The sequence below is a fragment of the Amblyomma mixtum genome, chromosome 2 (genome assembly GCF_055824585.1).
Source record: "Amblyomma mixtum isolate Tamu chromosome 2, ASM5582458v1, whole genome shotgun sequence".
Lineage (NCBI taxonomy): Eukaryota > Metazoa > Arthropoda > Arachnida > Ixodida > Ixodidae > Amblyomma > Amblyomma mixtum.
The window spans coordinates 29,069,748-29,084,712 of NC_143013.1; the positions used below are offsets into that span (position 1 = coordinate 29,069,748).

General features: G+C 47.1%; 1 protein-coding gene across 1 annotated transcript in view; it reads right to left on the reverse strand.

Annotated features, from left to right (window-relative positions):
• Nucleotides 1–13,719, reverse strand: part of LOC149358808 (scoloptoxin SSD14-like) — a 38,785-nt gene extending 25,066 nt beyond the window's left edge. The window contains exons 1-5 of the mRNA XM_089568920.1: nt 13,649–13,719; nt 11,956–12,156; nt 10,560–10,682; nt 6,617–6,711; nt 738–933 (exon numbers count right to left, since the gene is read on the reverse strand). Of these exons, the coding sequence (XP_089425046.1) occupies nt 738–933; nt 6,617–6,711; nt 10,560–10,682; nt 11,956–12,156; nt 13,649–13,719 (686 nt within the window). The remainder of the gene's footprint in view (nt 1–737; nt 934–6,616; nt 6,712–10,559; nt 10,683–11,955; nt 12,157–13,648) is intronic.
• Between the last annotated feature and the right edge of the window lie 1,246 nt (nt 13,720–14,965).

Consider the following 14,965-nt stretch of genomic DNA (forward strand, 5'->3'; position numbering starts at 1 on the left):
ATGATTTCGCATCCCACGCAGTATAAAACTCGGAACATAACCGCGGAAATCCGACCAACTTGGTATGTACTGGCAACTTGTCGCGTCAAATGGTCAGCATGGTTGCTTTCCCTCCTTAGCGTCTTGCATCTTCAAGTTGTGTTTATGCAGAGTTTTGTCCGTTTTAAATCGCAAAGTGCCTTAGTGGAAAGTTGCGAATTAACTTCGACCCCATGCAGTTATTTACCATGTACAGATATACTGCACACCACCCGACGACTTCAAGCTATGCTCTGTTAGCAGGTTAATATGCGGGTAAGTGTTTCCTGGGAGTCTTAATTGTCAGCTCGATGAACTGAACAGACTGATCGAACTGGTGTCAAACTCGGAAAGCTTATTCCTGCCCTGTCTCAAAGAGGGCTCGGCAGGATAAGAAAAAAAAATTCGCCGTTTTGTACGCAAATTTCTCACGTACTAAATGTCTGCGCTTCTCTTGAGTTATTTTAGTTGGTTCACCTGAAAGTTCAAGCTAAGATGTCCAAAATCGTGAAGTCAGAGACAAGTCTTCACTGTGCGCCACTGATGCCTGCAATTCATAGAAGCAATTCTTCGAAACTCGTCTTGTTTCAAAGACGTGCAACATAGCAAGCGAGTCCTATACTTGCTGATCAACGTTCCAAGTATACCTGCGTCTCCTATGTAGCGTTAATTTTACGTGCTTTGTAGTGTCTGTCTTAGTGCAGGGCGCGCGTGCTCACTTGAGCGAGTCCTCGGCCTTAATCTGGTCGCTAAGGTACTTGATGGCGTCGGCCAACGCCTCGTCCACTTCGACGCCCTCGGATGCCTTGTAGTGGGCCACGTCAAACAACTTGTCCCACCTGTACGTGGTGCCGAGCTCGGAGAGCAGCGCGTAGTAGCCGTACAGCGCGGCAGGAGTACCGATTGACTTCCAGCCTGCCATTGAAAAAAAAAAAAAGCAAGTGCGACTTCTTAACTCCGCAGGACAGCATTCGTGTGTGTGTGTGGGGGGGAGGGGGGGGGGGGATCCAAAGCCTGAGAAAAAGTAAATATTCAATAATTCGAAGAGTAAAAGTATCACAATGCGATTTCAACTGAAATTCTCAGAAAGACTTCGGATTTTTATTTATTTATTTACAGATACCTTACAGGCCTCCAGGGAGGCATTGTATAAGGGGGGCGCAATAAATATGCACAACAGTAGCTAGAAAAACCAAAAATGCGTAGAAACAAACACTGTTACGTTCTAAAAGCTGATTACAAATTATCACGACTGTACAAAATGCATGCAGAAAAACATTGGATAAAAAAATAGAATATAAATAAGACATAACAGTAATTGGAAAAAAAGAACATGAGCAAATACACAGGAATTATTTAATAGCGGAAAATTTTATAGCCATTTGTCACCGGAAGGTGACACTGTAGCACCACTCTGCAATCTACTGACACTACTTAAGTGCTACTTGACGGCGCAAAATGTAACTACTGCAGCAATAAAATTTAGCGTTATTAAAAACCAATTCCCATGTTTTTCTGGGCATTTTTGGAAAAGCCTCATCATGCTACTGTCTATGCTTTACAAATTATCTAATTTATACTTCTTCCGTTACTTTTTGGATCACGATGCTGATTTTCAGCTTACACGAACTGCGTGCAGTAACTGCTACTTACAAGAATTATATATATTATAGCCCTGTGAAGATACAGTTCAAACTCAAAATGAAGTCAAGAGGGACGCGCGATTTCTTCGTTATAGCCGTTGCTTCGTTGCAGCGGTAAGCGACCTTTGATACAACTGTCGCATGCAAGCATAGGAGACGTTTTGTGGGCTGCCGATATGATTTGGGGGTACGTCAACACGTGCACCAAGCGCCCATGATGCGGCCGTATACATATACGTACATGGGCGTCCGGAGGGGGGGGCAAGGGGGGGCGGTTGCACCCCCCTGGAAAATCACTCACTCGAACCGTGAGTGATGGCCGCACGCCAGGGGCGGTGGTGTGCTCAGCCAAAAGGCTAAAATTTAGCAGCCCCGCTTCCATGCTTTGGGTCACATCTGCGAAATGCCGCGTCCGGGCGCGCGTCGTTCCGCCGTTTTCAAACCACGCCATCGTTAGCTCTACAAAAGGGCGACCTGTTGTAGACATACAGCGGCACCGGCGAGCATGTGTTTCGAGCCGTCTTGAGATGGGTGTCTGTTTCTTTGATCTTTAGAGAGATAGCGACACAGAGGCAGACAGTGCACGGGTCATCTTATTTTCGCCTTCGTCGCTACGCCGGCCACCGATGAATTCTTCAGGGGGGAAGGACAAATCAGCCGTGTCCACCCCCGCTTTGTCGGGCTGCTCAGGGGCAAGCGGGCGATGAGTTGGCGCCGCCGCCGCTCGCTGTCTCCTCCGATCCACGGGAGAGCGCAGTTCGGTAGAAGCGCCGCTTTCAGAATCTTCGGCAAAGGGGATTAGCTGCTTTTGTTCACGGCGACGCAGTCTCCAGAGGCGCCCCCACACCAGTGTTCCTTGCGTCTTCCCCGAAAACCAGCACCTTTGGTCAACGCAGCCCGATGGCGCCTGCCTGGCTCGCCTGTCACCTCTGGCTGGGCCTCAAATCACAACAGCGCCCATGTACTGTGCGATGTCAGTGCATGGTAAAGAGACCCAGGTGGTCGACATTATCTGGAACATTGTACTACTCCGTCCCTCATAGCCCGAGTCGTTTTGGGGCTCTGAACCCCATAAAAACACAAAAACAAATTTTCCGACCGGAGTGGCGAGTGTCCCTTGACTCCCTTCCCCTCGGAAGTCGCGCGCAGCGTTCCTTTCCCTCCCCAAAATGCGCATTGCACGTGTGCGCGCCTCTGTGTTTGTGCTTCGGTGTTTTTAGTGGCCGGTTGTCAACGATGGCGAGAACAACCAAGACAGCGGACGAGTAAACGGCGAGCGGCGAGCAGTGTGTGTGCGGTTGCTCGACTGTGCGGATGCGCGAGCAAGATGGAGCGAGGTGTATGAAGCTGCGAGCGTGCATTTTTCTTGTAAATAAGTTTTTGTTGTATATGTAGTCATCTTTTGTTTTCAACGTACGCGTTCTTCAGTTTTTCCAATCAATGTGTATGATGAGTGTGCACCGAGAGCGTGTAATGAAGCATAGAAATGAATTTATCACCGGTGTAATCACGCAATTCGCCCAAAAAAATCCGAGGCGTGTACAGTTGCTGTTCAAGGAAGACTGACTGAGTGACTGTAGTTGCGTGTTCGTGAACATATTGTGCTGTGTGCTGGTCATCAATCCGGGTGAGTCGAGAACCCGCATGCAGCAAGACTGAGCACTCTTCTCCACGAAGTGATAGTATCTTTTTGCATTTTTTATTAATTTTGATTGTTTCTTCGTTGATAAACTCCAATGTATCCCACGCTTTAATTTGCTGTTTCTAATTGTTCTTTCATGTGTGCATTTTACTTATTTTTTATGTACATATAAGTAAATAAATTTACTCCGCAAATAGTGCTTTTTTGCTACGAACATACCCCCCCCCCCCCCTCCGGCGCCAACAACCAATGGGGCCCCCCCCCCCTGCAAAAAATTCTGCGGACGCCCTTGTCGACATTATCCGAAACTCTGTACTACTCCGTCCCTCATAGCCTGAGTCGTTTTGGGGCTCTGAACCCCATAAAAGCACAAAAACAAATTTTCCGGCCGAATTAGTTGCGGGTGTCCCTTCCCCTCGGAAGTCGCGCGGCGTTTCTTACACCCCAAAAGTGCGCATTCGTGGATATTGTGGCAAGTAAGACCTTGCACGTGTGCGCGCCTCTGTGTTTGTGCTTCGGTGTTTTTAGTGGCGGGTTGTCAACGAAGGTGAGAACAACCAAGACAGCGGACGAGAAAACGACGAGCGGCGAGCAGTGTGTGTGCGGTTGCTCGACTGTGCGGATGCGCGAGCAAGATGGAGCGAGGTGTATGAAGCTGCGAGCGTGCATTTATCTTGTAAATAAGTTTTCGTTGTATATATAGTCATCTTTTGTTTTCAACGTACTCGTTCAACCATTTTTCCAATCAATATATATGATGACTGTGCACTGAGAGCGTGTAATGAAGCACAGAAATGAATTTATCACCCGTGTAACTACGCAATTCGCCCAGAAAAATCCGAGGCGCCTACAGTTGCTGTTCAAGGAAGACTGACTGAGTGACTGTAGTTGCGTGTTTGTGAACATATTGCGCTGTGTGCTGGTCATCAATTCGGGTGAGTCGAGAACCCGTATGCAGTAAGACTGAGCACTTCGAGTATTGATAGTATCTTTTTGCATTTTTATTAATTTTAATTGTTTCTTTGTTGATAAACTCCAATGTATCTCTACAATCCGCGCTTTAATTTGCTGCTTGTAATTTTCTTTCATGTGTGTATTTTACTTATTTTTTATTTATATATAAATAAATAAATTTACTCCGCAAATAGTGCCTTTTCGCTACGAATATACCCCCCCCCCCCCTCCGGCGCCAACAACCAATGGGCCCCCCCCTGCAAAAAATTCTGCGGACGCCCTTGTATACGTACACCAGCCGAACATGTCAGCCATGCCAACGCGCGTCCGCTTCTTCCGCATTGCGCAACAGTTTCAGGGCTTAGAAAACGGGCCCTATAGCAATATTGCCGTGGACGACAGGTAGAAACAAATTAATGATATTTAGGCCTGTTTTCTGGCTGTTGAATTCGGTAAGGGCCGCTGTAAAAAAAAAAGGGCGCTCGGCGCTGATTTCCCGTTGTGATTGTCTTTGCCGCTTTCGTCACGAGCATGCGGGTCACAATACTTCACCGCATAACAGGACTGTCTTAAGGAGAATACGCATGTCAGACTGAAGACCTTGATGCTGACCTTGATGATGATGCTGTTGATGATGAACAGCCTTTTGGTCAACGAAAATGGTTTCGCGCTGTGTGTTTTCCGCCACTTTTCACTATGAAACGATGGCCAGTGAACTTTATTGGAGGTTTGCTATGTCCCTTCGGACGGCAATATTTTGGCAAGAAACAGATATCAAATACATAGGCTTCTATGGAAGCTACCAAGGGGAATGGGTATTTATTGGATTTATTCACTATTTTATTACAAATCGCTTCGCTGTAGCAAGCTTTGACTGTACACAGGATTGCTGCTAAGACTTTGACGTTATCAGCTATCAGCAGCGGTGCACAAAGTACTCGCGGCGATGGGGGGTTAGTGATTGGACAGAGAACTAAAGCTGCGATCCATATCGCAATGGTAATTAACACATAATTATATGAAAGCTTCACCCAAAATTTAAAAAAAGTGATAGGAAGAAAGCTTGTTGTTTCCTTCGACTTACCGTATTTCTCCGATTCAAACAAGCAAATTTTTTTCACGCCTTTTGATCCGCACAACACAATGCGCCTCCCAACTGCCTACAAAAGCGAGAAGACTCGAGGAATAACAACTCCAGCGTCATTAGATGGTTGTTCAACCTGCTTTAATTAGCTGTCAACATTTGTTAGACACGTTAGGCCCAGCTACATCTCTGTATTTTCCTCATTTTGTGGAATTTGGATTTTCTGCTTTTTTCGCGTTTACTCTTTTCTGTCTTATCGAGCATGCAAACTAGGTGCTTGTTAGAAAGGCGAGGGAAGAGGCGGGGCTGCTGTAGTATTGGGCAGCTGCGGCAAGCCCTCGTACATTGACCTTGGGAACTGCGCGAGCCGCCGATTGCTTCCCAATTCTGTCGCCTGGCTCGGCCACCAATGCGATGTCACATTGTCTGTGACTGTGTCTCGGTCTGTTTGCAGTATCCTAAAGAACAACGCACCAAGCCAACCAAAAAAGGGCTTCAAGAAAATTATCGCTTCAGTTTTATCAAAGCGCCAGGGTTTTCTTTCAGAGAGGGATGCTTTACAGCACGCTAATAATTTCATTCGTAAAATAAAATATTCTTTTTCGTTAACGCAGGAAACTAACTGTGAGATTCGCGCCTTCGTCTCTGCTCCAGTGGTGACTGGCCAAAAATTGTAGAAAGCGCACATTAATTAAACGGTTCTGGACTGCTGTACACTTGGATTAGTGTGATATTGTGGGTAATTAATGTTTTGGGACCCAGCTGCTGGAATTATTAGACCACGCGTACGCTCCGCTCCTTAGAACTCCTAAAAAAAAAAAAAAACCCTCCGCCATAGGCAAACCTTTCCATTAGGTACGTCATCAACTAAGTATTTCTACCCACGACTGAAGCCATACGGTTGCAAAACTCCGCAAGTGAAGGCAAACCAAGCCAAGTGCCAAGCCAATAGATAAAAGCAGAAGAAAAATGAGGAGAAGCGATGAAGTGAGAGAAAGAAGAATAAGAAGAGAATGCAAGAAAGAAGGAAAGAAGGGGTAGATAACGAAGGGACAATCAAGGCTCTCGCAGAATGTTGCAATTATAGGCCGTAGCCTAGCTTAGACAATAATTTTCTCATGCCTAGAGACGCTCATCGTGTGTGCATAAAATGTGTTGGCAGTGCCGTGCCAACAAATTATACGACAGTGTAGCGCACTAGGATCTATTTATTAGAGATTTGACCACTAGGGAACTAGGAAGTTGCATTTCGCAGCATTCTTCCTCGCATCTCACCGCTCCGCAGCGCCTTGCTGTCGGTGAAGTTTTCACGGCGCGCGGACCTTGGTGCACTCTCCGTGGCGATGAGCACCCGGGCTCGTTTTGTGAGGCTGGAAATGAGCGAAAGAAAGCGGCGATTCAATTTTATACCCTTAATCGCGCGCGGTTGAGAGGCGTTCAATATTTTGGGTGGTGGTATAAACCCTGTACAGTAAAAACCAGGCACATGGGTGCGTCCTGCGCATATGCGCACAAAAAGGCTCGGTCATCGATCCACAGCTAAGTTTCATTTGAAATTAGCGCCTGCCTATGAGTTGTCCTCGCATTTTCGAAGAATTAAGCAAAAACACACGGCCAAAACCACTATATTCGTACTTCTACCGCAACTTTTTTCTTTAATTCACAGAGGTTACGACGCTGTCTAAAGAGAAATATTTCTAGAAATGTCTACCTTAGATCCTAGGTTAGTAGCTTTTATAGTTGATCGGGTGTATCTGAATTTATGTCTACTGCTGGCAGTTTTGCAAAAAACTGGCAAAACAGCCATCAATGTACATTCGGTTTCTATTTACCCGGAGGCGTCGCGAAGTCGCAGTTTGCGTCAGTCGTGCTTGTGAATGAGAACGGCAGTGATTGCTCTGGTACCTTGTTTGGATATTGTATTAACTGGTTGTAGAATTGTATTAATGCGTCGTGAATCTGAGCCCCTCGTCAACTGACGCCAACTGTAGCTTCGATAGCGGTGCGCAAATTAAGTGAAAGCACATGCTGTGGTCTTTTACCGAGAGATGGTGCGTTTTGGCGCATTAAGATGTTAGTGTAGAATTTGTGTCGGAGACGACCTGTCCACGAATTCGTATATACAGTGGTGGCGCTGGGCGTCTGTGAATATTTTGCATCCGCTCCGAGACCGCGAGAGGAAGAGAAAATTACTGAGGTTTCAAAAGGTGCGAGTGAAAATACTTGTACATTATTGGTTGGGAGGACGTCTCTTCTTTTTCTCAACTTTTGTTTGGTAGCTGCAGAGTTAAAAGGGGCCTTACACAATTGATCGTTGTCTACAAAAACGGTTTCGGCGGTTTTCTTAGTTTTCTGGTTTCTTAGCTTGCTCCACTACTCAGTCATTTGATAAATACTTTTCTCCTGGATTATTTCTTTGTATCGTTCCCTATGCTGTCGTCGGGTAACGTGATCAAGCAACATCAAACCTCTAACAGGTGACTATCATCAATAGCTCCTTTATTTCCTTCGACACCCACCTAGAGGGAACAACTCCACGTATAGAAGTAGAACAGCTAACCAATGGTCTATCAGGGCAGCATAATCCAACGGTCTATTAGGGCAGCATAATAGAATTTTTTTTTTAAATAGAGAATATCCGTGGCCGCAGGGAGTCAGATTACGAGGGGAGATTTGGAGATTAGCTGGGTTAGGGTGACTTCCACAGGGCGGACTGTAGATTATATCAGGAGAGGTATTTGTTCTGCACTAGACAGGATCTGGTCTATTATCATTGCGATGATGATCACTACCATGAAGGGGTTAGTTTGAAGCATTCGAAAACCATGGTTCGCAGCATTTCGTTGCGCGTGGGGTTTAATGCCTACGCCCTTAAGCCTCACCAAGGAAGAAAACACCTTAAAATGGCGCAATATGATGCAGATTTCTGCGCGTGCGTGATTACATACACGTGATTCTTCACGACAGATTTGCAACCGCAAAAGCCTTGTCCCCGACGAAAGCGCAGAAAAAAATGGTCGAATTAGCCGCCTTCAAATAAATGCGAGCAACTATTCCCGCTAATCTCTTTGTCCGTAAGGAAAACTCGAGCAAATATAGCAAAAAAAATGTGCATCATTCGAGTTTCTGAAAGTCCTATGCCAAATGAAAGCTGTTATTCATACTTTGGAGGGCCGTTGAAACCCTCTATAGCATTTTCAGCGACCGCTAGTTTCAATTTTCTAAGAACACTCACGTTCGCCGCGTACGAAACATGAGAAAAATGGACGTGTTAGGGCTTAACCATGGCCCAGACAACATGGGCTGGAAAGTTGCTTTCAATACTTCGTTATCCCCTCACACAGGCTTCACCAAGTTTTTTTGCAGTTGGCGCCTCCACTGGCTTATGAGCCCTAACCACGCCACCAATCATTGCTCCCAACAATGAACCGATTTAACTTATGTCAGAAACAAACCATACGGTCCAGCATGCGATCGAGACAATTGCTTTGCCGACTGCGAATGACGCGGGACGAAAAAAAAAATGGGGTCTTGAGAAAGCGGGTACTCGCGAAAGTCGATCAGGGGTGAAATAGCGGCGCTTGTTCGTGAGTGAGCTTTCCCCGTCTTCAAACCTCTCTTGCAGCGGAGAACGAGGAGCTATTTATTATTCACGCCGCTGGAAGAAAGCTGGCGTTATCAGGCTGGGTCTTGTGGAATGCGATCAGCTGTGGGTGTTCGGTGAACGACCACCTCCCGTCCCCGCAAATCGGCGCTTTATGCCCAAGGCCACGCGTGGTCTGGATGGTTTCACGCAGCCCTCGAATCGCTCTTTCGGACGTGTGCCGTAAGCTGAGTAATCTTACATTTGTTCTCGAAAGCCCCGCTTTTCGCTTTAGAATGAGAAGAATAACTGCTCCTTGCTTCTTTAGGTATTTGATCTGAGCGGAGTTTTGTGTATTTCAACGCTAACCTCAAGTACGGCCGCTGGATGTCGGCGGCATGAAAGCACGCAGGCCCAGCCTGCCGCGTCGCGTCGCAGTTTCTGCTGTGCCGTATGTGGCGACTCCAAAGACTTCATAGAGCAAAACACTAAACAGCCATTAAAGGGGCCCAGAAACACAATCTTAGTTAACTGTTTTGCCTGTTGATTGCATACAGTGAGTTATAATGGTGCTATTAGCGTCGGTAATACCGCGTATATTCCGTTTTTTAATATTTTAATGTCCTCCCAAAAACAACTTCATGGCTCTGATGGTGTCGCCACACAGTGGCGGGTTTTTAGCAGCGGATATGACATCACCTGGCGCGAGTTTGATGATCGGACAAACAGTAAATATACTGCAAATTGTGTGAATAAATAGAGACACATTTTGTCACCTGTCTGCGCTTTATATTAGATCAACAAAAACAACTTGTTTGTCTTAGATAAAAGCCCTGCAAAGCAAGTAAAATAAAAATACACCACCAGGGGCGCTCTGGCATGGAAACAACGCCGCCAGTCTCAGCAAGAACGAGTTACAGAGAGCACGCAACCATGGAGTACAAACTTCCGCGACGTGCTCTGGATGGCTGTTTTTATTGGTTGCGCCAGGTGCCGTCATTGGGAGAGCGAAATAGGAGTGGGAAGCCCCGCCAAAATCGAGTTGAGGGCAGCGTTTTGTTTGCTTGTATTTTGAAATTCCTTCACTGAATAACTCCCGTTCCTGTGCATCGATTCCTGTAATTCTTTTTAAGTCAGCATCTGTGTGACATAAAGAACCCACCTGAAGTATAGCCGGTATTCCCCCAGGCAGTGTTTCGCAGCCCCTTTAACGATTCGAGAGCTTCACGCGCTCGTTATATATGCGCATCTGCACCACGGAAGCGTGCTTCCATGGTCTTGCAGGCTATTTAATATAAATTACACACAGTGGCGAACGGAGGCTGCTATGCGTTTCGGCTTGTGCGTGCGGGAGAAATGTCTCCAGGAGCGCGCGAAGGTCAAGTAGCGTGCTGCACCGGCTGCGGAGCTGGTTACGACGGACAACGGCGACGCCGCGAAACGAAGGAACGGACGCTAAAGAGCTGCGCTCTAAAAAAGGTCGACTCATTGAGTGCTGCTTAGATTGCAACTAAAGGAATTAACTTCGCAAGTAATGAACTTGGCGCTTTTGCTTTATGAGGTATGTGACACTGAGTCCAGACCTCAACACCCATGGTACACTAGCCCCCACACCATACAAGAAACAGCTCGCACCTGTGATAGTGTAATGCCACGAATCCTCCACCAATGCCGGATGCGTGCGGATGCACGACACCCATGCAAAGCATGGTAGCCACGGCAGCGTCCGCCATCGTGCCGTTTTTTGAGTACACCTCTCTGCGAGGAATGAATCGAAAGCGGTTAATGCAGCACGATGACCATAGCAGATGCCTTGTATTTCATGCATTCAAGAACAGCATCTAGCCGAGCTTGGGCATTAAAGAAATTAAATATGTTCGGGGACTTCATATAAAAGCTTAAAAGTTTGTTTTTTTCCCGAAAGCGTTTCTAAGAAGTCAACGGAAGCAAGAACTTGTAGGTCTACCTGTGCAGAACCTACTTAATATTCATCCCAGGTACTAGAGATGCTTCCGGCATCAGCTTTTTACCTTAATTCGAGGGAAAAATGCACTATCAGACCGTAGATTGATATTGCGATGGGTTCGTAAAAACAGTATTAAATTTCGCGAAATAAGCGCGGTAACAGTTTTCACGGCGTTGTCACCATTACCAGCTCATCTCTACGGTAATTTCAATTCAGATGCCTTTGACCACTGAGCCCGCGCTGTAGTCAACCGCGACCACCCTATCATCGCAAACTTCGCCATCAAATCCGCGCACTTGCCTTAGCCGCCTCTGCTATACGTACAGCCTTTGTGAGAATTAGAGAGTCCAGGGGGTTTGCTTCAAAATTCTGTATGGGAGCTCCGCTAGCATTCACGGAAGTCCTATATATCAGAGGGGGCAGGATGAGAAATCTACTTACCTTCAGGTGCTTTGCAACTCTGGGTATACATTACGAGCCACACAGTGTGGCTCAGAAGTAAACCCCCTGGGCTCCAAACTTTTAAGGCAAAAGCCTTTAATGGCTCATGCTTGCGGTGTCCGTCCGTGCGCTTTAATCGTGCCAACCGTGGCCTCTCCTCCGCGCAGCGGCGCAACCTCCTCCCCCCCCCCCCCCCCCCCTAGCAACCGGCGCGCCGGTGGGGCGCGCAGCTGTCCACAGCAACCGTGACGTCACACAGTAGCGGTAGAACGAGCGCGCGTGCGTCGGCGGTGGCAGCCAGTGGCAGCTGCGCCGCCGCACCTTCGCCAGACATCTCGTTGCAGTCGAGTGAGTGAGGTGCGTGGCTCCGAAGCGGCCCAGTTATTCCGCGCCAAGCGATTCGGCGAAGCGGCAGTGGGTTGTCCACAAGGCTTTTGCCAAGCACACTTTAGAATTTCCAAAATGTCTTCGGTAATTTTGACAAAGGGTGTACGTTCTCTTCCACTCCGTTACACCAACTAGCTATCGGTTACCTGTTTTTCGCGCTAATTGTCCTCACGAACAGCACGCGCCATTCCCGAGAATTAAGTGCCCGGCAAGAGTAAGAGACTGGTCCCACGTCACCTGGGTATGTGCTTGCAGGCAGGAACGTCGCAGACGACGGCCCAGCGACTGTAGTTACCCATGATGGAAGGAGAAGGAGCAATCTCTATGTTGCCGCTGCCGGCGAAGTAGAACACAAAGAGGACGAGAGCCACCAGGCCCGCCATGGTCGCGGCCACTGAGCCAGTCCCGTACAGAAACTGGCGCCTGGCGCGAACAGCACTGCGTGACACGCAAGAGCTGTTAATAGCGTCAGCTATTTACTACTTACGTTTGTCACGGAGGCGTCTGTCTGCCATGAAGGTCAAACTGCCCAAAAGAGTTAACACTATATCACATAGCAACAGTGGGCGCGTAATGCCTCAGTTGATTCCTATACTTTCGATCCGTTATACATGTACCAGTATAGTGGCCATCGAAATGGGACCCGCACCCCGGGACCACCATTGGCATAAAATTTAGAGGCCACCCGTTTGACTCAGAATGTTTGGTGTCAAATCACTTGGCATGCTCTTGAGGATAAAAGTACTAATTGAGATGAAGCTAAAAATATGTGTGGGATTCGCACTGACGACCTTTCCACCCCCAAACCGTGCATTCCGAGGACTTTCAGACGGGCCATTGCGGCCGAGGCGTTTGTCGCAGGGGGTTCCGAATGGTGTCAAACGATTCGTCGTGGTGTATCATACGTTTATAAAATATATTAACTGATATAATGAGGAAATATACCGGATATAGTGAAGGTGGCTGTAAATCACAATAGTAGTGGAAAATTCATTAGGTAGGTGGCGCTGCTTGTGTCTCAGAAGGGATGTTTCCGGGAAGGAAACATCCGCAGATGTTTCGATTCGGTCTTCTCCACGTTTGCTGAGCACACCGATGTAAACACATGAAGCTCCCGTAGCTAACGCTCTGAAGTCGAACACTAAGACAGTGTTGGCGGAGAATTTGTTTTTTTCATACCCCCAATGCAGCTGTCGCGACTTGAACACCGTCACCAAAGGCTCTGCTATCTCAGAACCTCAGGGGTGAGCATGTTCGACACCATAAACGAGAAACTGCGGAACAAGGCACAATATTTTGAGGGCGCAATGAGGACAGCGGCATCGCCTCTTTAAGAAATGTCCGGTTCGCTCGAACTGCCTCCAGTTTGCCGCAGCAACCTCTGAAAAATATATCCTTAAATGAAGCCCGAAACCTACAAAGCTTGGAAGGACACCGCCGGGCTGAATTCATGATCTAACCCGTGTTTCCGTCTCGTCATTCCTTCTTGTCATATTCCTCTCAGTGCGGTACCGACATCATGGAAACTAACATTGTTATTACCGTGCTCTGCAAGTGGCGCAAGAATACCTGACTTCAGCTTTTCTATTCCCAATATGTATCGCGTCTGACTTAATTCTCCTCAAAACATACCACCAGGCTACTTCACACATGACGACGCTTGGCACTCGAGAGGAAGTACATTTGCAGGCGATCGCCTGCAGTTCAGTACAACTATTCGGGTACCTGAACCAAGCCAGGTTGCGTTCAGCACCGTGGAACTGTCTCCGGAACGTGCGAAGGTTCCTTACACTAACTGTTATGTACTTTATATTGAGTTCAGGTCGCTGAGTGTAATAAATAACCGTAAGCGACAGCAGTTCTTCACCGTAGCCAACCATGCACCAAGCCGGAGGTCAATCACGCCATGAAATCAAGGGACGCAACTTACTCTGCTATCACCCTGGACGAATCGTCCGCATCGTCCATCGTTTCATGTTCGTGGTCATGATCCGCTCGCATGGTGTAGAAGCTGCCCTAGCGAAGCGCAGCGCGATGACTTTTCTTCTTGGTTCTTTGCCAAAGGTATCCTTGAGGAAAGTTTTCATGAAGCGCAACAAAAGCCGCTGTCGTCCTCTTTTCTTCCAGATCACTGCCAAACAAGAAATAATTGCCGGGCCACTTCTGAAAAAACCTTCAGCGTAGCATCAGTGTTGGCGTTCTTCTTCTTCTTCTTCACCTCTTTATAATGGCACATACCCACGTGGGGGGATTGGCGAAGGTATAGTGGTATGAATAAAGAAATTTCCATAGGATTACGACAAAATATCGGTGCCAAACGTGAATTTTGAAAAATATATTCATGAAAAACGACAGAAGAATATATGCAGTGAAATAACAACGAACATTTTGGCGAGAATAATAATAATAATAAAAAAAACTCCAAGACTTTTAAAAAAGTTAGCAAATCAACCTACCATTTGCAATTATGTAATCATGGACATTCCCACAAATTGAGCCCAATGCAAATCCTTTGGCGCTCGCTCCGAACGATAACAACACTGGCAGAGATAACGGGAGCCCTAACCTGGAGAGAGGGACCTCCAGGTAAATCTTTCTCTGAAGTCCCCGAGCCGCTTCCTCTTCGCCTTCTCTTCTTCTCCTGGTTGACGTTAGTGTTGTTCATTTTCCTCATAAAATAAAGAAGACGTGGTTTGGTTGCCAGTATATCTAGTAAAATATGTTGGTGGCCGAGTTGGTTGGCATTTATCGTTCTTAGAAAGGCAGCGCTAGCGGTCAACGGATGTCTGGATGACGAATATCTGGTAGCCTTGGTGCAATGGCAGAGATGCCGTTTGAATTTTTGCATTGTCTTGACGTACAGGGTCCGTCAAAAGTTCCAAGGCCACAGGGTTTGCTTTTGAGCAGCGTAGTCGGGCTGTTGAGATACCCTCGAAGCTCAAAATATCTGTAGAGAATAGTAGAAGGATCGTTCTACCATCTGAGAACCTCAATAGCTCTATCGGAATCTTAAGTGCCAGGATATACCGATGAAAAGCGGACCATGTGGCCTGGGAACTTTTGACGGACCCTGTACATCCCACTGCTCCTTACGAGGGCCACCTGTAACCCATGGTATCCGAAGTGCCACTTTGGACTGCTGCTCCAGCTCAAGCTTGAGGTCCTGGTTTTAGAACTTGACTTCCGAGATGCTGTCAGAAATTTAGAGGACAATTAATTACATTACGCGTTGAGAATACGATAGCAT